General features: G+C 35.6%; 1 protein-coding gene and 1 pseudogene across 3 annotated transcripts; both read right to left on the bottom strand.

The window, feature by feature from the left end:
• Positions 1-363: 363 nt before the first annotated feature.
• Positions 364-14,441, bottom strand: LOC308391803 (solute carrier family 12 member 3-like). 2 transcript variants are annotated; one of them, XM_080874553.1, is made up of 28 exons: positions 14,416-14,441; positions 14,034-14,191; positions 13,631-13,781; positions 13,370-13,486; positions 13,174-13,249; positions 12,597-12,692; positions 10,859-10,998; positions 10,616-10,726; positions 10,367-10,478; positions 9,540-9,670; positions 9,361-9,445; positions 9,022-9,179; positions 8,049-8,156; positions 7,236-7,359; positions 7,042-7,143; positions 6,555-6,713; positions 6,316-6,415; positions 5,948-6,059; positions 5,619-5,753; positions 4,311-4,417; positions 3,710-3,792; positions 3,551-3,619; positions 3,348-3,452; positions 2,838-2,949; positions 2,357-2,443; positions 1,939-2,074; positions 1,775-1,842; positions 364-719 (listed from the first exon to the last, which is right to left on the bottom strand). In XM_080874553.1, exons 2-28 carry the CDS (start codon positions 14,171-14,173, stop codon positions 581-583), a joined length of 3,063 nt encoding a protein of 1,020 aa, XP_080730679.1. In that variant the 5' UTR covers positions 14,174-14,191; positions 14,416-14,441; the 3' UTR covers positions 364-580. The 2 variants fall into 2 exon arrangements, with proteins under 2 accessions (XP_080730679.1, XP_080730680.1); XM_080874554.1 differs by having other exon boundaries at positions 14,097-14,191; positions 14,416-14,429.
• Positions 14,442-20,200: 5,759 nt separating this feature from the next.
• LOC308391900 (E3 ubiquitin/ISG15 ligase TRIM25-like) lies at positions 20,201-23,401 on the bottom strand (annotated as a pseudogene). Its single transcript, XR_013974719.1, has 7 exons — positions 23,064-23,401; positions 22,422-22,781; positions 22,173-22,266; positions 21,472-21,705; positions 21,119-21,266; positions 20,955-21,014; positions 20,201-20,857 (listed from the first exon to the last, which is right to left on the bottom strand). The product of XR_013974719.1 is annotated as an E3 ubiquitin/ISG15 ligase TRIM25-like (transcript).
• Between the last annotated feature and the right edge of the window lie 608 nt (positions 23,402-24,009).

The following is a 24,009-nucleotide window of genomic DNA, read 5'->3' as shown; positions in this document are numbered from 1 at the left end:
CCGGGAACAACATCGGAGATCTCTGTCCAGAAGAGTGCAGTCCTGGGAACAGCTAAGATACTGCGCAGGACCCTCAAGCTCCCAGGCCTCTGGTAGAGGACCCGAGCTTGAAGGATAAACCGCCCGCAGGGGCGTTCTGGGTGTTTTTATATATATATATATATATATATATATATATATATATATATATATATATATATAAAAACACAACAACATCACAACAATATATATATATGTATATATGTATATATATATATATATATTGTTGTGATGTGGCACTGAATTAGTGTAATACACTGGATAAGCTCTGTATGTGATTATTTGTGGAATACACAGTTTGAAATTATTCAGCACAAAGTGAATAACCACAATGGTGTTATCTTCCATTTTTGATCATTCTTTATTTTTCATCAGATTTGTTAATCATCTTTGTAACAACTGCACATCATTTACACGCATTTATGCTTTATCTTATTTACTTATTTGTCTTGTGTGATTTTTTTTCTCCTTTATTGTCAGGACATCATTTTAGAGTATCAAAAATATTGTTTCTGTAGATTTCATTGCACTAACATAGGATTTACTGGCAGTAAAAAGTGAGGACATTCTCTTGGTTTCCTCGTACAAGCACTGCAGGGCAGTGGAGGCCACAGGTCAGAGTATCCAGCCAGGCTATGTACAGAGCACTGGGGCAGTCGCCGTGCGGCACAGGAAGACTCCTAAAAGAATTCAATTATAACAAAAAAAACCCCAAAAAGATTATTGAATTACAATCAACATAACAAAATGGCAAAATAAATTTAAAAATAACCTTGCTTGGGGATTTTTTTTTTTGCTGCAACTACAGAAATAAACTTCTTCTATATTTTTATTTATTTATTCTTTTTCAAAACACACTGTATTTTGTGGTTTAGCATTAAAATAAATGAAGTACCATAAAAAAAAATAGACTGTTCTTGTTTTGTATTTGAAATCTTACATTCTAAAGAACAAAGTGGTTTGGCATAAAATTATCTTTTTTTTTTTCTTTTCTTTTTTGTTTTAATTGTAACTGTACACTACGAGTCAAACGTTTTAGAACACCACAGTTTTTTTTATTATGCAGTTTAATTGTACTCTGAAATGAAAGCATAGAAACAAATCAGCAACTACAGTTAAAAACGAAACAACTTTTGACCAATAGTGTGTGTGTGTATATATATTTATATGAATATATGAATATATATATATATATATATATATATATATATATATATATATATATATATATATATATATATATATATATACACACACATATATATATATATAATTTCCAATATCTATTAGGCATTGTGTTGAGTCACTAATACTTTTACTGTCCCTTGTGTATTTAAAAATATTTATTAAATATTAGATCTTATTATTATCATGTTTTTATAGCTAAAATATGCAATTTATGTTTTAAAAATGTTAAACATATACTATAATGGTAAACAGATGTAAAGTCATTTAATTCCTGAAGGTTGCATTGCTGAATCCATTACAATTATCCCCTTTTATTTTTGATCTGCATTTTCATATTATATATTATACACCACATTATAGTATAATACAAACCATCTAGGGAATGTTAAATGGTGTATGCATGTATAATAAAACTGCCTAAATTCTGGGTCTAAATATACACCAGAACAATGGCAGCATATACGATGTTATAGATAATAGACAGTTTTAACAAATTTGCACCAAAAAAGGTTCTGAATTTCACCGGTAATAAAAACAGTCGACTTACACAAGCACGAGGGTGGTATTTTGTGAATTCCTCCGGATGATTTCATTCAGCCTTACTTTTCTCTCAGACTGTAAATAAAAAAATTTTTAAAAAATTTATTTGATGGACAATCATAAGCATGTCATCTCCTCCTTTAGTCAGAAATGAGGTACAGAGAGACAGACCTTAAGTCTAAAAGCTTCAAACTGTTTGTCAGATATTTTCCATGGTTCCTTCTTTTTTAGTTCCTGAACCGAGACATCTTCCTGCTGTTCGTCATATAGCCTGTAGGGCGCAACATTCTCCAAAAACCTATTCATACTGCAAGGCATCAAAAAGACACAAATGAGTTTGCTGGCAAGGAAAGAAACACCCTGCTAGAATTAAACATGCTCTAAATAATTTTACTTCCAGTGTTCTATTACAGTTAATTCAACATCATGTTTAAAAATATCTTTTTCACTAAATAAAAATGGGACTCATAATTGAAACATTAAGGTGAAATTCCATGCCTTTCGTCTGTTTATGGGGTTAAAAGCGTCACAGAGTTTTGTAAAAGTGTATATTTTGTCTTATTTGAAAAAGATGGTAAGATTTTCATACTTTTTGGGTTGAGGACTCCTCTCAGTGTCTGTCATGACGACAACATCAGTAACATTGATACGGAATCTCTTCAGCAGGGCCATCATTCTGAAAGAAATCAAAAACAACCTTAAAGCACTTCAGTTTCTGAAAATCAAACACCATGTCATATAACCTGAAACATTCCTAAACATTTTCACCCCAATCTGAACAGCATGCAGGGAAACGCTCTTTCAGTCCTGGTGCTATTTCAAATTTGATCGCCGACTGTGTGTTGTACATCTAAAATATACAGTTTTAAACTTTTCTAAAGGAAAAAATTATATCAATTTAATCAATACATTATTTAACAATAAAGAAATAGATCACAAATAAAAACTTACTGGAAGAATGTTTACCTCCACGCCTTTCAATTTCAATTTATCTATGAATAAGGGTTTTCAAAAATACAAATATTGTCAATTCAAATACCAAAACAGAGGATAACATAGAATAAACCTACGCATCACGGCTTTCCATCATGTTTTCTTCATCTCCCAAAATGAATACCCTAATCTTACAGCTTCGCCAGCATTTTCTCCTGGTGAGCAGGTAAGGCACCAGTAGAATTAGTCCTAGAGAAGAGCAAGATAGCGGTGGTTTATTTTATATTCAACATGATAGGTGAAGATTCAGTTTTGACTAAAGCCAATATTGGCACTAAAATTATATCTATCAACTATCCATCCACCAGTCTAAGTTGAAATGTTGAGACCTCCTTGTCTTTGGCTACTGACTGATCTAGGTGTTTCCAGATTAGCTCACAGACCAACTCATCCTTTGATTCACATTCACAATGTGTCCAAGAGACATCATAGTTAGATGACCAAAGTAAGTGGTCAGAATCCCAAACTGGTGGCCCGGAATTCTGACCAGATACCCAATCCACACACTTTTATATCAACTCAGTGTTTCAACTAAGTGTTACACACATATTAATAAATTGTCATGTAACCCGTGTGCCATGTTTCACCTCCATCATCAGCTATCCAATAGACATCGATAGTCTTTGTTCCCCCAGCATTCTTAAACACAGTCTTGACCTGATCGCTTTTGCTGTTTTCAGAAATGTCATTAGCTGCAAAAAGCAATAGATATGTGTTATCATAAAGATTACTCCATATTCGTACTTAAGAAGCAGTAATTATAATGTATATTTGTATTAGAAGTGCTTACCAGAGTTTTTCTCAGGAAGCTGATGGTCATTGCTTTCAATGGCTTCATCAGGCTCAAAGCCTTGGTTTTCTAACGTTAAAAAATAAATTATATATATAAATTATACATATATACGTTTGGGAATTGATGCCTAAAAGAATTCTAGGCCATGTATCCAACCTTTAAAATCAGCATGGTCATTGATGTCCAGCCCATCCATCATCCTCAAGATACACAAACAGTAGTTGGCATCAAATGTATCACTGAAGAACAGTAAAAGAGAGTGTGTGAGCAACAGAAATACTTTTAAGGACTCTTTACAGCAAAAACAAAAAAAAAAGTGTAGCATTCATTTCAGTGTTAAGTAGAAGGTGTCATAATATTGTATGGTACTTTCGATATGCTAAAAATGCACACCACACTTTTAAAAGAATCGTTAAAAGGCTTTTTATGAATTTTAGACCAAATCATTAAGTTGACCCTTAAGACCACGGTGTATGTAAGCCAAATTTTCGTGGATGGTAACGTGACCCCACCCTACCTATCTATGAATAACGTTTTTCAAAAATACAGATATTGTCAATTCAAATACCAAAACAGAGGTTAAAATAGAATAAACCTACGCATCACGGCTTTCCTTCATGTTTTCTTCATCTCCCAAAATGAATACCATAACAACACCATAACGTTTTTTTCAGAATTGATTCAAAGATGTAATCTTTGATGTTTACAATAGAATGATGCTCACACACACAGAATATGAAAAAAATGATAAGCTTACTATATAGTGTGGATATAATCATCAATGCTTGTAGGAGAACTTTCCATCCAGTTTGACTTGAAGCCAATGACCAGCGTGTTAGGCTTTAGCTTGCCGAGACCAGAAGCCTTGAATTAAAATAACAATAATAATAATAATAATAGTAATAATAATAATAAGAAGAAGCTGTCAGAAACAGCCAAAAGTTTTAGGGATTTCAGGCATTTTACATTTTAAGTTAAACTGAGTTAAACTCTTGGATATCTATATTGAAAATGTCAAAAAACTTTACAATATTTTCAAGATAGTGGAATTTTAAAATGACACCATAAATAAGATGCAGGAAAAACACATAAATCCACCCCTAAACAAGAATATAAATTATAGCATTTCTTTTTAAACAGACCATTTAAACACAACCCTTTGCTTCACTTGTATTATAGTACTGAAATGTTTGATAACATTTTATAGTTTAAAAAAGGAATGATATGCCATGTGTCACGGTTCTGGGTCAGTGTTGACCCAGCATTTTGAGTTTCTTATATTTTGGTCTATTTTTGCATTATGGATTGTTTTCTGATGTTCTGGTGCTTTGTTTATTATTATCATTATAGATCTGTTTCAGTTATTCTTGGTGAGGTATCAGTTCTTAGGTTTTGGGTTCTCATGTGTATTGCAGTTTCTGTTCAGTGTCTAGTCTGTCTCTGTGTCGTGTCTGCATCTTTAGTGGTTTCTTGTTTCCTGTCTTTTTGTGAAAGTCTTTGTCTTATGTTAGTGTGTGCAGCTTAGCTCCCCCGTCTCGTTAGCCCTGATCTCCCCCAGCTGTGTCTCCCTTCTGTTACCCATTCCCTGATTACCACCCTGTGTATATTAGCCCTGTGTTGTCCTCAACCCAGTGTCGCGTTGTACCCTCAGATTATGCCTGTGCGGTTTTTTTGGTTTCTGTATTCATGGCACTTCACGTTTGGTTTTCATGTCAGCAATAAAGCTGAGGTTTTGATTTACAATTCTGTGTTCCAGTCCTGCGCTTGGGTCCTCCTCTCCACCTGCCCGCACACAGAGCCCTGACACCATGATTACAAACCAAAAGCTGATTTGTAAGTAGAATGCCATTCTTGACACATCCACATAGGTATTTGTGTCTTCTGCAACTCAATGAGAAACCTTTAATTTTTCAGGCTAAATAGAGCCACTCACATGCTGATAAAAACGGTTTAACATTATCTAACATTATGAGACTCATACAGTATAACTTGTAAGAAGCCATTATTCATTTTCTAGTTTCTTTTGGGTAGTGAGCAACAATTGCTTGTCAAATAGAGGACCTACCTGCATCAGATATCGAACTCCATCTCTGAGGGTGTTAGCTGTAAACTGAGTGTAAAACGAGCGAACTTTCCTCTTGTTTAGCCATTTAACATACTGATCTGTGGAATCCTGAAACTGGGTCTGCTTGTCTGGCTCCTGGAAAAGGCAATTTCAACCTTCCATGAAAAGCAGAAGGAACTGAGCATGTGCAATTTAAAAAAAAAAAAAAAAAAAAAAAAAAAAAAAATTCTAACAAAAAGCCATTGTGAGGACTTTTAATAAGTGGATACAAAAATGTCAATCAGTTGTCATTTATAACTTATAAATAAACATGAAACAAAGAAACTCACCATTATAATGTTTCCACAGATCATAAGGCTTACTTGCTTAGTGAAGCAGCCAACAAAATCCACCAGTGCAGGGCGCTGTTTTGGAGGTCCAGTCATGACAAGGCACTGTGGTCTAATAAAAGGACATCAGAGAACAAAGATAATGTCCGGGAGTTACTGTCTATTTGAATTATCCTAATGTTTAATTGAGATATGTGATCAGCACTTGTTGATATGTCCTTCTTTCACCATTCTGCATATGTTAGCAGGATTTATTTTGACAGTTTGTTTTTTTTTAAATAAAACAATGATCACACAAATACTCTTTGAAAACAGAACACATGAAATAAAAAACAGACAAATGCATTTTAACGTTTAAGATCCCTCACCTAAAATTCTTGACATGGTCCTTCACATCAGTAAGAGACACAGAGAATGACAAAGCCATGTTGTATGAACTTGCCTGTATTGAAGAGCCCCAATTTACATCTGTTGATGTAATAAAAAACATTATGCAAACGGATGCAGTATAAATGAAAGGTAATACAGTGCATTTCACTTGTCCATCTGAGACATGTTTCTTGTTAAAGCAACATTGACTTCCAACCTATGCTTGATTTTGACTCACTTGGTTTCTTTAAGTATGTAATGTATATAAACAGGAGGGAGATGACGAACCAGGTGACTAGAGCAGCCCACCAGGTAAACGCAAACATCAGAGCAAAAGATGCCATTGCTCCATACAAAGCTGTCCATTTGTTATAGTATTTAAATGCTGGCCTCCATCCTTTAAGAGATGACAAGAGAAGGACAGTTAGATCTGAGCATAATGCAAACGTTCTGATTTTAGATCTCTAGAACTGTGTCCAGTACAGCATGCAAAAAAAACCTGAAATATAAACCCCTCTTTTTGCCCTCCCTAAGCATAAGCACAAAAAATATTGAAGTGATGCTCAAAGGAATATATCTTCACATTATTTCTTATCAGCTTGTTAAGTATCACCTATCTTAGACATCACTTTTGACCTGGTGAAATAGTTAATTTCTTGTTTAGTGAATAGGCATGAGCTTTTATCAAGTCTTAGTGCAGTGCGATAGTTGAGTACATAACTTACCAGGGGAGCTGACAATTGATGCATGAAAGCAGCTTAGGTTTATGAGACAATAGGAACACAGGAAGAAGTTGGAGATAAAGGGTGCAATGATATTTAGTTGAGCTGTAATAATACAAAAGGGGAAAAAACGATCAGCACATATATGAAACAATATTTCAAATAACAGTAGGAGGACAGTTCTGAATTACACTCACCAACTAGAATGATGGCCACAGCAATGAGGTAGGTGAGTATATAGCCCCGAAGTGGTTCATTATTTTTGCCATAACCCTTTCCAAAGAATGAAATATACGGGTATACATTGTCTTTGCACAGACACTGAGGGATGAAATAAAATACAAACATCATTTCTTTAACAATAATAACTTTACTACATTTACAGATGACTATATTACATGTTTCATTGTTTTGCTGCTTATTCTAGTTGGGATATAGGAATTTGCACCAAAAAAATTAAGTTTTTTTTCTTTTTTGCAGAACCTTGCTGAAGCAATGCTGGAGAGACGGAAATCTGATTTATTTCTAATAATCATCGGTTCTCTGACATCTGTGTCAAAAAGGCAACCAGTTGTGTAAAGGTATGTGGAAAAAAGTATGTGGCTTCTTTGTCATTAAGGTCACCATCTGTTCCAGGAAGGTGATAACAAACAATGTGCTTCCCCATGTGACTGACAAGTCACGAGCCCATGAGGTAGCAGTGTCCCGTAGTTTTTCTGTTAAATTAATTCAGGTTGAATTAAAACAAAATAAAAGCTAAGATGAATGTGGCTAAGAACTGAGTTCCATCTCAAATGCTATGATCATCTTTATAAATACTATGGCAGAAATAGTAGAACTGTGAAAGCTAGTGTCAGATGTTTGTCTATCACTGTTCTACTCTGCAAAATTAATACTTTATGCTGCACAAGCTGAAAATTTGGTTAAGACAATCCATATTTTATTGTCTAAAAAATAAAACATATGGTTCAGTCATTGTGATGTATCTTTTTTTTTCAGGTGGTTCTCACCTGAAAAATTTTAGGGGCAGAAACAAGAAATCCAAGAGCAGAAGACAAGGTGGCTGCAAAGACACCAGCAACAATGAGGTAATATGAACCAGATATCAGACCCATTACCTGTAGAAAAGTTTCAAAATGAAATTGTTAAAAACTGGAATAATGTATTCAAAACAACACATTTAATATAAATGCTCACAAAAATAAACAGTACAGTTTAAATAAGCAATAAATAAGCACTTTTTAAATAGAACCAGCATTACAAGAGACAGTTCCAGAAAAGAAACACTAAACGAACAAAAGACAACATATAAGGAAATTAAAAAAGATTACAAAAAAAGACCATGAAAGAGTCAAGGGCAATTTTATAGTGAGAATAAGAATAACTTAAAAGTAGATACTAATAAGGCAAGCTAGATTTCATTATGCAGCTCATTCTAGAACCAAAGAAGCCAAAATACAGTTTCTAAGTATGTGAAAGCTGCACACTGTTTGATAAGGGCAAAGAAGGCGAACTATATATTCTGGCGCTAGGAAATGACAATTTAAAAAGTAACAAGTAATCAATTTTAGTAAATCAATTTTAAATCTTGAAAGTAGTGGACAGTCAGTACAAATTCCTTAAAAACAATGTAACATGTTCATTTTAATTGATTCTTCTAATGAACCTCGATACATCATTTTATTTAATTTATAGTCAATTCAATGCTTTTGGGTTAACCTGTTAAAAGATCATTACAATAATAGAAGACATGAAAGCATGGTAATCTCAATATGTTTCAAACTCAGATCTTTAGATCCAAAGGTGAGATGAGAATCGAAAACCATCCATGGGATTATTTTACGTGTAAATATAAAAAATAACTTAAGACCTGATCCAACCTTTCACAACCAATAACAATGTTTATTTTACCTAAATAAATAAAAAAAACTGGTTAAAATTTCAATGAACATAAATGCTATTTATCTCTTAGCTGACCAGTACCTGCGAGTAGTTTGCCAAACCCTGTGAACAAGCCTGTGACTGGACGCAGGTTGTGAAGTTCCAGCCCAGTTTACATGCTGGTCCCAAACAGCCACTTGTGCTGTTTCCAGTCATGAGGTCAGTCATATTTCCAGAGGCATCCCTCACTGTACTTGCGCCTGCAGTCAATTTTAGTTTCAGAACAGAGTTAAAAAACAGTTTCATAGTGTCTGACCTTTTTCTCACGGGTGGTTTCAACAAGAAAAAAAATGCCTGTATACCACAGAATCTGAATGAAGCTTTAAAGTTTAGATTCCAGCCATGTCTAATGCAAAGAAAAAAAGGAAACTGAGTAATTACCAGAAGTGATAACAATCACAACGTAGCTGAGAGTGGTGCAAAATATGGCCATTAGGGTGCCTTTGGGGATAGCAGTAGAAGGGTCCTACAAAAGAAAATATTTTTAGAGTCATCACTCACATATAAACCTTAGTGGGTTCAGTGGAAGAACCATCTTGCTTTCTTGATGCTTGTCATACTTTGAGGTCTCCAGAGATGTTGGCTCCAGACAGGATGCCAGTGCATGCAGGAAAGAAAATTGCAAACTGACGGAAAAAGTTGCCATCAGGACCTCTCCAGCTTGGTGTGAGGTTTTCTATGAATATATCCCCTGTAGAAGATACGAGATATTAGCTTAAATAGTATTAAACTTTAAATTATTAAAAACATGTCCCTATTGTAAACACATATGATGTTTGGGACAAATAAATATTTTTCGTTGAGTAACCCCACATGAGCAACAAATGTTCCTCAGTGTAAAATCGAAAATTGATCTAAAGTGCAGTTGCACATTCCACACTTTGATTCAAAGTAACAGAACACCATAGTGTTTGACAAAATGTAATATTACGTATGTTAAAACAGTCATGTTTGGTACTTCTTTGCAGATCCCTTGCAAACAAGGAGTATTCGAAGTCTACAATTTATGTAAAATAGCAGTTGCTGAGAATCTTCTCTGGTGAAAACTGCAGCCACCTTCAACTTGTACTTGTTTCAGTTGTTTGCCCTTTTAGATTTCTTCTCCAGCATATGAAAGGCACACTCAGTTGCGTCAGGATTTTGTAAAGTAGCTGAAAGTTTGCTCTTTCAGCTATTACTTCCAATAATTAATTCATGTCAATCCTATAACGTGTTCAATATTGTCAGTGACAGTCCAGAATAACTGACATCAGAGAATGAAGATTAGTGCATTAGAACTGGTAGGCAGAACTTATTAGAAGTACTGATAACTAAAGTAATTTAATCAAAATGATTTTTTCAAAGATACATTTTGGAAAATAGATTGTTGTGAGAAGAATAAACCTACTGTCATATCCAAAGAAGCCCTGTGACTTCTTCAGTAGGGTGGGAGGTATCAGTGTTCCCACAAGGTAATCAACGAAGGAAGCCATGAGAACTATGAAGAAAAAAATCTGAGCCTACGAGAGTGAAAGTGAAAAAAGAATATAGAGGGATAATTGAAACAGGTGTAATGAAGAGTAAACATTAATAAGAAACAACAATATTTGTAACCCATGTCCAGCAAACAAAGTGAAATGTGTTTGGGTCTGCTTACCTTGGCTTCCCAGTCCATTCCACCGAACGTAATGAACAAAAGAATTGTCACCGTGACCACACCAATAATACGGACATCATTGAGCGAATCCACCATTATGGTACCATAGCTCTAAAAAAAATCAACAAGTTATTAACAGGAATATGAAAGTATAAAGATTTAGAATGCATTATTTTACAAGATGTGGTTACCTATTTATTATTATTATTATTATTATTATTAGTTATATTATTATTTGTTTACCCTCATCAGATCGCGTACAACCTCTGAAAAGCCAACAGTATGGAGCGCAACAGCCAAAGCATTGGCAAGGGAAAAGATCAACCCAATTGATGCTCCTAGTTCAGGACCGAGTGTGCGAGAGATCATGAAATATGTCCCACCTAAATATTTAAAAATAAGCAGAAACAAGGCTGTTAAAGTGAAAAAAAAAATCACGCTCTCTAATATGTCATTGGACAGCCTTTAGCTTTGATACACCTTTCATTCTAACATAACTTTGATAAGCTTATGGAATATCATTTTTATGTCCACAAATATTTTTTTATTTGTTACCATCTTCTTATGATTATGGGAGAATCAAACAGCTACATAAAGTATTCGGTATTTTCCAAATATTCTCAATGGGGTTAGATTTATCAATCAGCTGACTTCATTTTTTGAGCATCAGTATGAAAAATTAATCTAAGAAAACTCTGGCTAATGATACAGGCATGTACCGTGACTCTGTTTTGTCTTTTTACTCTTTTATTTTTTTTACTTTACCTCTCTTTTAGTGATGTGCCCATCACTCTTGAAAACACTAAATCTAAATTTACATCACATCAAATTATGCTTTCTAGCAAACGCATATTTACTCTTCAGGTTTTTAAAAAAAATATATATATCATTGATGAGGCTTTCTTTCTTGAGTTTTCTGTTTTTCACATTCTGACTGTGGAAAAGCACTTATTTTCAATATCCAACATAACTGTGATATTTTAAAATGATTATATTTAACCAAACATTTGAATTATCTAAGTTTATCATTATTTAAGAAATATTACACCCAAATAACAAATGGATTTTCCTTTTTCTTTATTTGATGCAGAACAATAATTTGAACTTTTTGAAATGGATTAATATCTTGACCAACAGATATATTATTTCTCAAAGATGCAAAAACTTCCTAGTTAGAGACCAGAATTGGCTGGTTTCCAATTTTATTTTACTTGAGCTACTTTGGACGAGAGCATTTGAAGAAAACCATTCACCGTCCACTGAATTGCCTTAATTGGAAACAAGCGACAAATCAATCTGCTTAGTTTTAGTCCCAAGCCCAGATAATGTGGAGGGTTGTATAAGGAAGGGCATCTGGCATAAAACCTTTTCCATTTAAATTTGTAGTTCAAATGGGATAAGTATTCTAGAATAGAATGTTAAGGGCAAATCTCACCAAAAAAGAGAGCTCACTGATATGATGGAATGGGGGATACTAAAAATATTGTGTTTGAATGGGGACCAGGAAGAAGGGAAGCAACGCCAGGAGCATTGGAGCTGTTCTATGATAATGTTGATGTGAAGATAAATGTAGTGAGAATACTCCTAAAGGAAACATTTCTTAAAAGTGTTATAGAGATAAAGAGAGTGTCAGACAGGATTGTGGGTTTGAAGCTGGAAATTCAAGGGATGATTTTAAAAGGCAAGATTAAGCGGCGTCCTCTCACACGTATACTTGTGTCATTCCATTTTAAAATCATTTATTCAATTTGTGATTTTAGGAGTTTTTAGTTTGAATGCTAAGTGTATATACATAATACACAGTTAATAATAAAGTTATTAAGATGCAATATTCAAATAAATAAATTAAAAATTTAACCCAACTGAAAATTTCCATTTTTACAGACTTAATGGCGATTTTTCAACAGGAATCCAGAGTATTCATACTTTCAGATTACTTCAGACGGTTTGTTTGGAATTCTTAAATTGCACATGGGCTCACCTGATTTCACTCTCCCATTGGTTGCGATGGCAGAGATTGAGAGGGCAGTTGTTGTGGTCACTGACACAGCCAGCGCTATGATAACCAAGCCCAACACTAAAAAAAGAAACAAGTTAGGACTCAGTATTATAATATTATGATCATGGAGGTCTTTAATTATTATATCAAAGTCCTGTTTAAAGGGCTTGAATAAGAATGTTTTACATGTACTGTATCAATTTTCTTGTCTACAGATCTTATACAATTCTGTTATTATGATACATTTTGTATTTATTTTGTCATATATCCACAAAAATGGTCTAGGTAAGTACTCTCAACGTATATAAATTTGTTTTATTTATTGATTTTTTACATTTCTCATGCCAATAGTATGAAGTACCTTCTGCAGGATGAAAAGGAACAAATTTTAATCAAGGTGAGTATTTTATTCAACCCCAAATTATCATTTTCTGTTTGATTGTATATCTACTATCAAGAATTAACAGCCTAAATCAATGTTATATATACCAGAGTTGGCAGCAGAAAGCAGGAATGAAAAGGACCCAATATGCTGAACAATGAATGAATGTTGTCTCACCAATGCCTGCTTGAGAGGTAATCCATGTTAGCCGGAGAAAGAGGATGACACCCCAGATATTCAGCATGCAGCGCATCTGTGATAAAAAGAAAAGAAAATAAATGTCTTTTTTGTTTTGTTTTAATTGTTCCTTTTTTTAGTTAGTCTTCTATCCATTTGTATGTTGTAGACTTAAATACACAAAAGCTTTGTTCACCCAGACTGCAATAAACCAGCCAAATCTAGTAGGCGGTTTCCCTGGAGGACCTTGGGGTTCTTCATTTTCATCCTCTGCGGCGGCATCATCTGCGGCAGCCTTTTCTGCTTCCACTTCCTAAAACAATAATAAATAATTTAGAAAATAGATCTGCTAGTTTTCTGAATAGAAATATAATAAAATGTCAGTTTTTGATTAAACTAGTTGCACAGTTAAAAAAACACAACAGTGAGATCTTTTTTCCACAGGTGGAAATCTCACCTCAAATGTTTTGCGCAGAACATCAAGGGAAGGTCTGATTTTGATCTCTTGGTGGGGCAGTGTATTTGCATAATAATCTAACTGTGGTGCCATGTCTATGGTGTTATAGATAGAAGTTTTTCGCAGCTCCATGTCCTTCTGTCCTGATTCGCTTTTTGTTCCAGTGAAAAAAAGAAAGAAAAAGTTAATAAATAATGAAACCATAACTGTTTGAAACTGCATTTCCTTCAGTGATTGCTAGATTTTCTTTCTTTTTTTATTTATTAATTTACTTTGTTTATGTTTACATATTTAACAGATTATAGATTAGCTAGTTGAAGTAGGATCAGTGTGATATAATAGTATCATGTAAGACTTACAAGTGAGAGAATAAATAAAGAAAAAAATCTAGCGTTTAACAAACCTTGACATGCCTGAGATGGTGGAGTTTGGATTTATACTGCTATCAAAATGGTGTGAGGAGTACCTGGGAGGTCCTTCTTCAGGATTTGCCTGGTGAATACCTGGGCCTGACCCTGTAATCTTAGACTTGAGCTGCCCCATTGATAGTCTCACTTATGCCTGTTGGAGATTATGGAAGAAAAGATGAATGAGAAAGACTGATTCATTTTTATTTATTTATTTATTTATTTATTTTGCACAGACAAAAATATTTTAATGAAATTGAAATCTTGGAGAAAGACTTTTGTTTAAATCATGTAAGTATAATGTAATAATGTCTAATGAAGATATCTAAAAAAAAAAAAAAAAAAAACCCAAAAGAACAAGCAAAAAACAATACTTACAGTTTTCCCCTGATAAAAGAATCAACAGGTCAAAAATGTCCCTTTGTTCATCTCATAGCTCAGCTTTTATACTCTGCATGAAATAGGTGGGATATGTGACATCCCCTCCCTCTGTTCTGAAAAAGAAATCTACGCAATTTGCTTTACAGGAAGTGTGACATCTAACAAAAACAAAAGATCTATTTATAATATTGGTAGGAAATAAAAGAGAAAACAAAAATATGTAGTCATGTTTCTCACCAACATTTGAAATATAAACATAAATGAATGATTATTTTTATTTTATTTAAGTTTAACATGAGTAATACCTGACCAACCTGAATCACCCTACAGTTTTTCAGAATTGTTGGGACCTCATGAGCTAGCAGTGTTTCCAGCTTCAATCAAAATTGAAGCTATTAACAGTTTGGTATTCTTTCCTTGCCTGTAATTCATAAATATACAACATTTTCTTGCATACACTACTGACTTTGTGATTAAGAGCTGCCTGAGTGTTTTAAAATTGAAACAAAATTTTGGCAGCATGGCCTTCACTGTGGCAGTGCAATGCTATAGTTGACCCTGCTTTGATTTCTTGTGCAATCAGCATTCTCATAAGGTCATTGTGCCCTTGTCAAAAATTATTTGTTACAACCACAAGCAAGAATAAGGTAGGTAGATGTATATCGGGACCTAATCTAAAATGAGATATCAATATAAAGCGACTGTTGCTGTAATTTGGTGCTATATAAATAAAATTGAAATGAATTGAACAAATCCTTACCAAAGATTCCTCTTAGTCCAAAATATGAATTATGTGCTGCTCGTGTGTCTAATATTTCCCTAGGTTGAATTGTTTTTTGAGGACTTTAATTTGCACATTTGACATTACATTACTAACACTTTATTTTCCACATAGCAGAAAAAACATGTCCCATTGCCCTTGCATCCTGACCATCTTTTATTTGAGAGGAAAAATCGGGGGTTCATATATCTTTTGTTGGAATTAATAAACATTGTTTGACACTAATGTCAATAGTTTCATCACGAACGTCCGAAAAATCTAAAAACCTTCAAGGCAGGTGCTTTTAAATACTAGTCTAGCCTTATTTTTCACTGGGATTTCTCAAGATGATCCTGCGCTGCTTAAACAACTTTCAGATACAAGCACTGAAGAGGTAAATCGGTGACTGATAGTGCTGCTGTCATGGTGTGCTGTGCGCAGACAGGAGAAGAGAACCCAAACACTGGACTCACAGTGAACGAAGAGAGGCAGCTTTATTGTGCTGTGGCAGAAACTCCAAACATAAACTCACAAGAACAAACCTAAACTGAAAACATGAGGCTAATAAAACATTAGAAAAACCTGAAAACGAGGGACCACGGAAGCAAAACACACAGCTCATTAAGGGTAAGACGCAACGCTGAACATGGAGGACACACACTATAAAGACACAGGCAAGATCATGAGGGAATGAGGAAGAGGTGGGAACACAGCCGGGAGAAATTAGACCTAATGAGACAGGAAGCGAAACTGGAAACACTGACATAAGACATGAACCTTCAAAATAAAACAGGAAATCCACAGACTGAACACAGAGACACAACTCCGACAAAGAATCACATTATTGTTTCTAGGATTAATTTTAAAGTTATTCTTTATTATTAAATCACTTTAGTAACATAAAGTGTTTCTATTGCACTGCAACTATTTTCACTTTTATTTGTTGTTATCTTCATGTATATTAATCTTTCTTTATTAACATATAATTATTGTTCGCTTCAGGAGACAAGTACCATCTTCTGTGACAAACACTAGAATTTTGTTGTATACCTTTTTTCCCTTCAAGCTGTGGATCAGGAAACAGCTGTGACCAGTTCTTCCATGTAATTTGTGAGCAACCGATTTAGGGAGTCATTGATTTGCTTTTGCTTTAGTAGTGGAATGCATTTTTTTAATGTGCTCAGTTTGGGATCAACAACATGTTGAAAAATTAAGTTGTTGCCAATCTTAATTTCTAGATGGTATTGGATACTGTTGGTAATTCGGAATAACTTTTTTTTCTCCCTGTTTACCTTATGTTTATCTTCTTGACTGCCATACTTCCATTAAACCATTTCTTGTGAAGCTTCAGCAAACAGCACGTGTTAAATAATGGCGTTGTGTCATATTTTTATATTTAAGGACGAACTGCACACCATAAGATATGCCAAGTCTTCAGCTAAGACCCAGCTGAGTCATATTATTTGATGCATCTCAAACTGTATCCCATCTGTGGCATTTTATGTAGACTCAGCTAAAAAAATGTAATTGAACTGTCATGGTCCGTGGCCCTGTGTCTGAGGAGTGTGTGTGATGCCCTGGTGGCCACACCCCCGGGCTGGGCCATCACCTGCACACCTGCTTTCCATTCTGGACAATTACCTGGAGGACCGTTTAACCCTGCGCTGACGGATGCTCCACGCCTGTCCGTCAATCACCCCTCAGTGGTTACGATCCAGCATTCGCGTCTGCAACCTGCCTGTCCTCCTGCTTGCTCGGACCACCCTCAGATTTTTTTTTATCTTATCTTATCTTAGATTCGCTTTATAAAATTCATTATGAAACAGTGATTCATCTTTCAGGAATTGCACCCAAACAAGAATGTCCTGGACTGTTAGAATTATTTTTTTTCAGGTTCATCAGCATCTTTTTAAAGGACAAATTTGTACAATTAACAATTGAAGAGAGACAGACCTTTATAATATTTAAAAATGTAGGTGTTCCCTACAGAGAAACTGCAAAGAAAGTCAAAAATTTAAATTACGTTAAAAAAAAATCAGGAAGTGAGAATCAATTGAAACAGGAATTTAGAATCTCTTAATTCATGTAGACAGTTTACCCAATTTAACATAAACCAAGAGCACAAGCAATGCCAGAGATACCTTTCCTTTGAGTTTACATCTAACTTTCATGCTATTTGTATAAAGACTAAAAATACGCTAAACGTTAGTCCTTGTTGTGAAAACGCCATCGTATGAATGACACATTTTCCATAACGGGGGAAAATGCACACTGCATTGCACTGACATGGCAATACATTTTCATGAACAAAGGTCATCCTATCAGTCCAGGAGATTTTTTTGTGGGTGCAGTTCCTCAAAAGATGAATCACTGTTTCATTATGTAATGCACACAGTGCAAAAATCATCCAATTCCAGTTTGTATTTTTGGTTCAAGAATATATATATATATATATACACAGGATAACAGTTATTATTAATAATAATAAAAAAGATAATAATAATAACAAAAATGTCACCTCCAGTACTGGTTTGATCAGAAGGAACTTTCTATGTAAAAGCCAAGAGCATTTCCAGTTAGTGTTTTTAAAAAGTATTGTTCAAAAGGACAGAGGATGGTTATTTGATCTCCTTGTTGTTGTTTAATCATTAACCCTGACCTTCAGTAAGAAATGTGACACCTGCTATTCTTTAGATGTTGTTCTAGATTCTTTTGTGACCTTGTAGATAAATCATCAATGCACTCTTAGAGTAATTTTGATTGGCTACAGCTGCCAATCAAGGCAAGTTCTCAGGCAAATTATAGATATGAAAATGACCAACAAAAAAGCAAACTGGGAGCAGTCAGATATAATTTTTTTTTTTCAAAAGAAAAGTGAACAGAATACAATTAACAGATTAAGAATAGTTTAGCTATCGGCAGCTGTTAAAGACAGCAAGCCAGTGATAGCTGTGACACTATGTCTATCCAAATAGATGTATGGCTATTAATTTCAGATACAGTCAGAGAGAGCGAAGCAGCAGCAGCTCCCTCCCCAATGTTGCCTAGATGTGCCTAAGGTGAGCTCATTTGATTTTTATTGAAGGTGGAACATGAACAGTTCATTACTGGCCACCATTATGAGGAAAATATAGTTCCTGTTTTAAATCAAATTCAAAAGAGAAAAAAGAAAATCAAAAGAGAGAGATATGTCTCAAGAAGGGAAAGGGGTCCCCACAGAAACCGCTTATGTGCAGATTTTTTCTTTAACTTTAAAAAGTTAAAACTTTAGAGATAGAGATACATGTGTCAACTTAAGTAAAAGTGAAAGTGAAAAAAACAGCCTCTGAAATGTACTCCAAGTAAAAAAAAAGTAGCTCCTTAAAAGTATTTTTACCATTTGTTTTTAAGCACATGTATGTGAAACTTGTGCTATATTAATATAAAAACAAAACAATTTTAGTATACAAGAATACAAATGTTATTTAAATCTGGATTGTACTTCTAATGAAAGTGGTCAGAGTGAAGCGTTATGTAGGAACCAAGCAGTAAAAGAAACAAAAAGATTCTGTTGTCTGATTTAAACCTCCACATCTAATCACAAAACTAGTATAGTCCAGGGTTAAAGTGCGATTCACAGGTGGGGAAACCCAACGATCTTTTAGGGTTAAACACATGTCACATACAGATCCAGTATATGATTACAAATGACAACATGACATGTAATCTTTAAGTCTGCAGTTTATCAAGCATGAATGAGCACTCCTTACGTTTAAATCTAAGCTCTCGGCTTCCTTTCCTGTCCTTTCTTTTGTTACATCTTTCTCTATCTCTGAGTAAAGTTCTCTCACACTCTTTTCTCTCCTTGTGTGGGAAGTAGTCTGGCTCAAGTGTCAAAGAAGGGTGTAAATAAGAAGAATCAGCAGACATTTTGGGTTTACAGCAGTGATGGTCCATTTGAAGTTGAAGCGCATGTGTCCAAAAAAATAACACACTCCTTCAGAAGCACTGTGTCGAGGCTTGGTTCGTTTGGCGAGAGCCACATGATGAGTGACGTCTGAACCTTCATTCAGTATATCACAGGCTCAGCACCTGATTCAGTTGTTTATAAGGGAGTTTTTCCTTCCCACTGTCACAAAAGTGCTTGCTCATATAGGGGCCATTTGATTGTTGGGTTTTTCTCTGTATCTATTATTGTAGGAGCTACTGTACAATATAAAGCACCTTGAGGCGACTTTTGTTGTGATTTGGTGCTATTTAAATGAAATTGAATTGAATTGAATAAATACAGCTAAATGGCTCTGTTAAAGTTAAAGATAGTCTTGAAAAATCACTTCGTTACCTGAAAACAAACAAAAGAAAACATTCCTAATGCTGCACGTGTTGGTTTAGCCTGGGTACATCAGACATGACCTCATCACCCCTTTGAAGTCCAGAAACTCTAGACAGGCATTTATTTGTTTATTTATTTTTTCAAAAAAAAAAAAAAAAAAAAAAACTGAAGCTTTTATCAAAACATGATTCAACACTAGAAGCTTTTCAACACAGTCCTATCTGGTGCCATCTGGCAGCCAAAAATATGCAGAGCCACTTGAATCTGTGCCATATGGCCATCACTAACATGTGGAGAATAATGTGCTTAATGTGTAAAAAGTTAATACTTATGAGACAAGTAATGAGTATTCCAACTGTTAACCCACTTTGTCACACTGTGAGATACAGCAGCTGAACCTTTAGGGTTAACACACTGCGCTAAAACAGTTTGTGTGTGTTTTGCCGACGTTTGTTGAGCTAATAGAAATGTTGCATTTGAAATTACCTACCACTTAAAAAAATACTTTCATTATATTTGCTGCTTTTCAGTAGCACTAAATATATGCTGAGGTACCACAGCCACAATTTACGAGGACCTGCACTCGTTCCGGCTTTAATCCCTGAGTATAAGACTAGAAATTACACTAGAAATATTTGTTTAAAAAAGGTTGAAGCTCAAGTACAGGTATCTCTACTACTCAAGTACAGATACCTGAATATTCTACTTAAGTATAGTAACGAAGAATTTGTATTTTTATACTTCCCAACTTCATGTGCTACGCTTTTGCGATGGATGACAAAATCCTTTAGAGATGGGATCTTAAAATATTTAACATCTCTATCACTTCGAAAAGATTTACCATAACTTAACCAGCTGTGCAAATACTCCAGTATCATACCATTCATAATTTATGCCAACCCCAGGATAAAGAGGTTGGATGAATGCAGTCTGGACTTGATGGATTAGAATCATTGGGTCAGAGACACGATAAAAACACAGAGTACCTGCTTTATAATCCAGGAAGACTCCAATCTTGCAGAGACCAGAGCCGGGCACCTTGGTTTCTACATTATTGTGACAGAATAAAAAGCCATCTGCAGTGCAATCTAAACTCCAGGACTTGTCATTTTTGCCAAACTGTGACTCATCTGATGTCCGGCTGATGTTTTTATAAGCCACTGCTACAGACAGAATGCGAGCATGTCCCTCTACCTCCCAGTAACACCGGTTGGACAAACCCTCTCTGCACAGCACCTGGGGAAATTTAGTGAACCTGTCCAGATGCGCTGAAGCCTGGCCGGGTGAAGGCCTCATCCTGCGATTCTCGCATATCAGGTGGAGATAATGATAGTTTGAGGTCCCATCCAGTGTGAGGGGATAAACATCTGGCAAAAAATATAGCAAGTACGATCAATATTACCACTATTTTCAACTGTAACGGACTACTATATGATTTTATAATGTTTCAAGTGAATTTCATACAACGTAAAAGCTCTTCTCTGCTGCTGGGGGCCGGAGGTAGTGAGAAGTCAACATATGAAACTGTGAAGAAACAAACTGGAGTTATTAAAAAAAAATCACTGGGTATCTATGAAGCAACTCATCCACAATGCTTTCTTTTTTCTTTTTACATTTCCAACTGTTACCTGTGGCTGAGATCATGGGCCATGTTTCTTTCAGTGACATTTCCAGTTTATCTTTGAGCTCAGACAAACACTCGGTTATGTCTTTAAAGGAGCGTTGAGGAGGAGCTCCAGGTGAGCCATCTGGAGAATCCCAGGAAGTGGAGAGATACTGTGAAATATAAGGAGAAGACAAAAATGTTAATTTTTTTAAGCAACCCATCATAAATCTAAACGATCTCATGCAGGTCTAGAATATCTGGTGTAATGTTCATTTTGGCCATTTGGATTGAATTGTGTTCAGTTCTCTCTTTTTTTAGGCCTTTGAAATCAGGTATTTTACAGGAAAACCTTTGCTATGTTGTAAGCAGCTATACCTGCATCAGATATATGAGGTCATCTGCATCCGAAGCTTTTTCCAGTTCAGCGTATGTTCTCTTCAGCTTTGTAATCTCCTCCTTCAACTGAGACTGGTGGTCCTCCACCTGAGCGGTGGCAGTTTTTTCTTGGGCTTTAATCAGCTGCTTCACCTCACTCTGTTTTCTTTGCATGGAAGAGATGAGCTCATCGAAGATCTTGTCACAGTCGTTCAGGGAAATCAGAGCAGAACTCTGTTGGCACATCGCAGATCTGTTTTTAGTTTAAAAGTTTGTCTTTATTCAGTTAAAACAACAACCCGACTTGATCTTTGAACCCCACAGACCGAGACAATTGTAGAGGATATGTTAAGCATTAAAAGACGCTAAGTTAACAACCACCTGTGGTGCACAAATCACACCTAAAGACAGAATGCTAAACTAAAAGTCATCAGATGAGAGGATTCATGTTTGTTGATGATGCTAATGAATTTGCAGATCAACAGCACGTCTCTCAAAGTAAAGGTAAAAAGAGCAAATCAAAAACAAATGCTGAGAGCAGTGCTTGTTTGTGCCCTCAAGTGGGTAAAAATCTTATTGCAAGTTTGATCAGAGCTAAATACTGAGACTATGTTAACACACTAAAGCTCATTTCAGCAGCTATCTCATTCACCCAGCAGTTGAATGCACATATCAGATCTGAAAACATTGCTTTTCCACACCTTGAGACTCTCCTCAGCTTGGCTCAGTTCTTTCAGCTTCTTCTTTCTTTTCGACTTTGTCCTGGATTTTCCTTTGATTTAAAGCCAGCTGATTCTGCAAGAAGGCATGGTTGCATCCAGTGAGTCATTTAAATATTAGTAATCAGTAATGTAATTAATGAGTACGTCTGATGGCCACGTGTCGTTTGGGAGCACAGAAACATTTGGACTTTGAAAGGTAGCATTATGTGCTCGACTCCTTGCCCCCACCTTTGCCTTATCCTTGAGTGCTGAAGCAGAAACACATCCGTGGCCCTTGTGCTCATCCACTGTGCACAAAGAGCAAACAAGCTGCTCATCTTGCTCACAGTAGAGCTCCTTTAACTTGCTGTGCTTCGTGCACATTTTCTCCTGTATTGACACTGTAGCTGCCACCAGCTCGTGCTTCTTCAACACAGCAACACTGTAGTGAGGCTCGAGGTGAGTGGGACAGTAAGATGCCAAGCAGGTCAAACATGACATGGTGGCTTTGATTCTGATCCCACAGCAAAAGTCACAGGCAACATCTGTTGGGCTGGCATAGACCAGAGAAGGACATGTTGACTTTGTGCTCTTTAGCTTATTCACAACCTAGACAGAAAGACAGAAACTGTTAGGATGTGCTGTAAAGAGAAATAGAATGTTTTTGAGGCTGGCTTCATAAGGAAGTGTGTTCACATAAAAATGGTTAAAATGCCCAACTCTGGAGCTCAAATAAATATGTTGGTACAAACTGGTACAAAACCAGTTCCACTTGTTTAATTATATACACAATTACAGGAAAAAGGGGGGATGATTTCTTATGTAACAATACGACTAATACGTTATCTGTGAACTACAGAGTCTGTGCTAAGTTCATTTCTGTCCCCTCACCTCAGCCAGCATGTTGTTCCTCCTGAGAACAGGCCGATGGCTGAATGTCTCCCTGCACTGAGGACAGCTGTATTCACCCTTCTCCTCCTCTCCATCCCAGCAATGCTCAATGCAGCTTTTACAATAACTGTGTCCACAATAAATGGTGACGGGTTCTTTCAGAAGATCCAAACACACTGAACAGGAAAACTGAATGCAGTCCAGGTCAACTCCATGTGGCTCATCTTGCTGACTTTGCTGCTTGCAAGACATTTTAGTTGTGGTATTATTAAGAAACAGAACTGGACTGTCCCTGAGTTGACATATCTCTGAAGATCTTGGCAAAGAAAGCAGCAACTGTCTGCTTTCAGCAGAAGTGGAGAAGTGGAAACAGGTCAAGTGTTGAAGTGCAGTCAATGTCCACCCACTTTAATTGTCGTCACATTTGCGTTAATGATTCATTTTAAAGGGGAAGATAGAACAAATCAGTTTATCAGTCATAGAGACTAGCGAGCATACAGAGTCTATAATTCACTGCTGCATTTGCATCTTTCAGAGTCGGAGGAATGCTCTTGGGGAAGAATAACAAGGCTTACATTGTAGTTTTACACTGTAGTACTGTTTGTTGCCTTGTTTGTATTGTCCATTCATCGTTGTGTCATCTCCTACACATTACTATTAACCACAAAGTAACCTTAAAATAACCAAGAATCAACTGCATGTTTTTAAAACATGTGTAACAAGAAAATGCAAAAAATGCAAACTCACTCTTTTTTTTTCTCAAGTTCACAAAGGAGTCGTTCTAAAGACTGACGGTTGCCAAGTCTGTAAGGGTGAAAAAAGCTAGCAAAACAGATTTGGAGAAAAACTAAATCTGCAATGAGATTAAATGCTGGTAGATTAAGCTAAAAATACAATAAAACAATGTAAATGCGGGATGACCCAAACTGTACATCCAGGACAGATT

This window comes from Rhamphochromis sp. 'chilingali', assembly GCF_963969265.1.
Source record: "Rhamphochromis sp. 'chilingali' genome assembly, chromosome: 1".
NCBI lineage: Eukaryota > Metazoa > Chordata > Actinopteri > Cichliformes > Cichlidae > Rhamphochromis > Rhamphochromis sp. 'chilingali'.
Note: the sequence above shows the minus strand (reverse complement) of the source record. Positions and strands in the feature narration are given on the sequence as shown.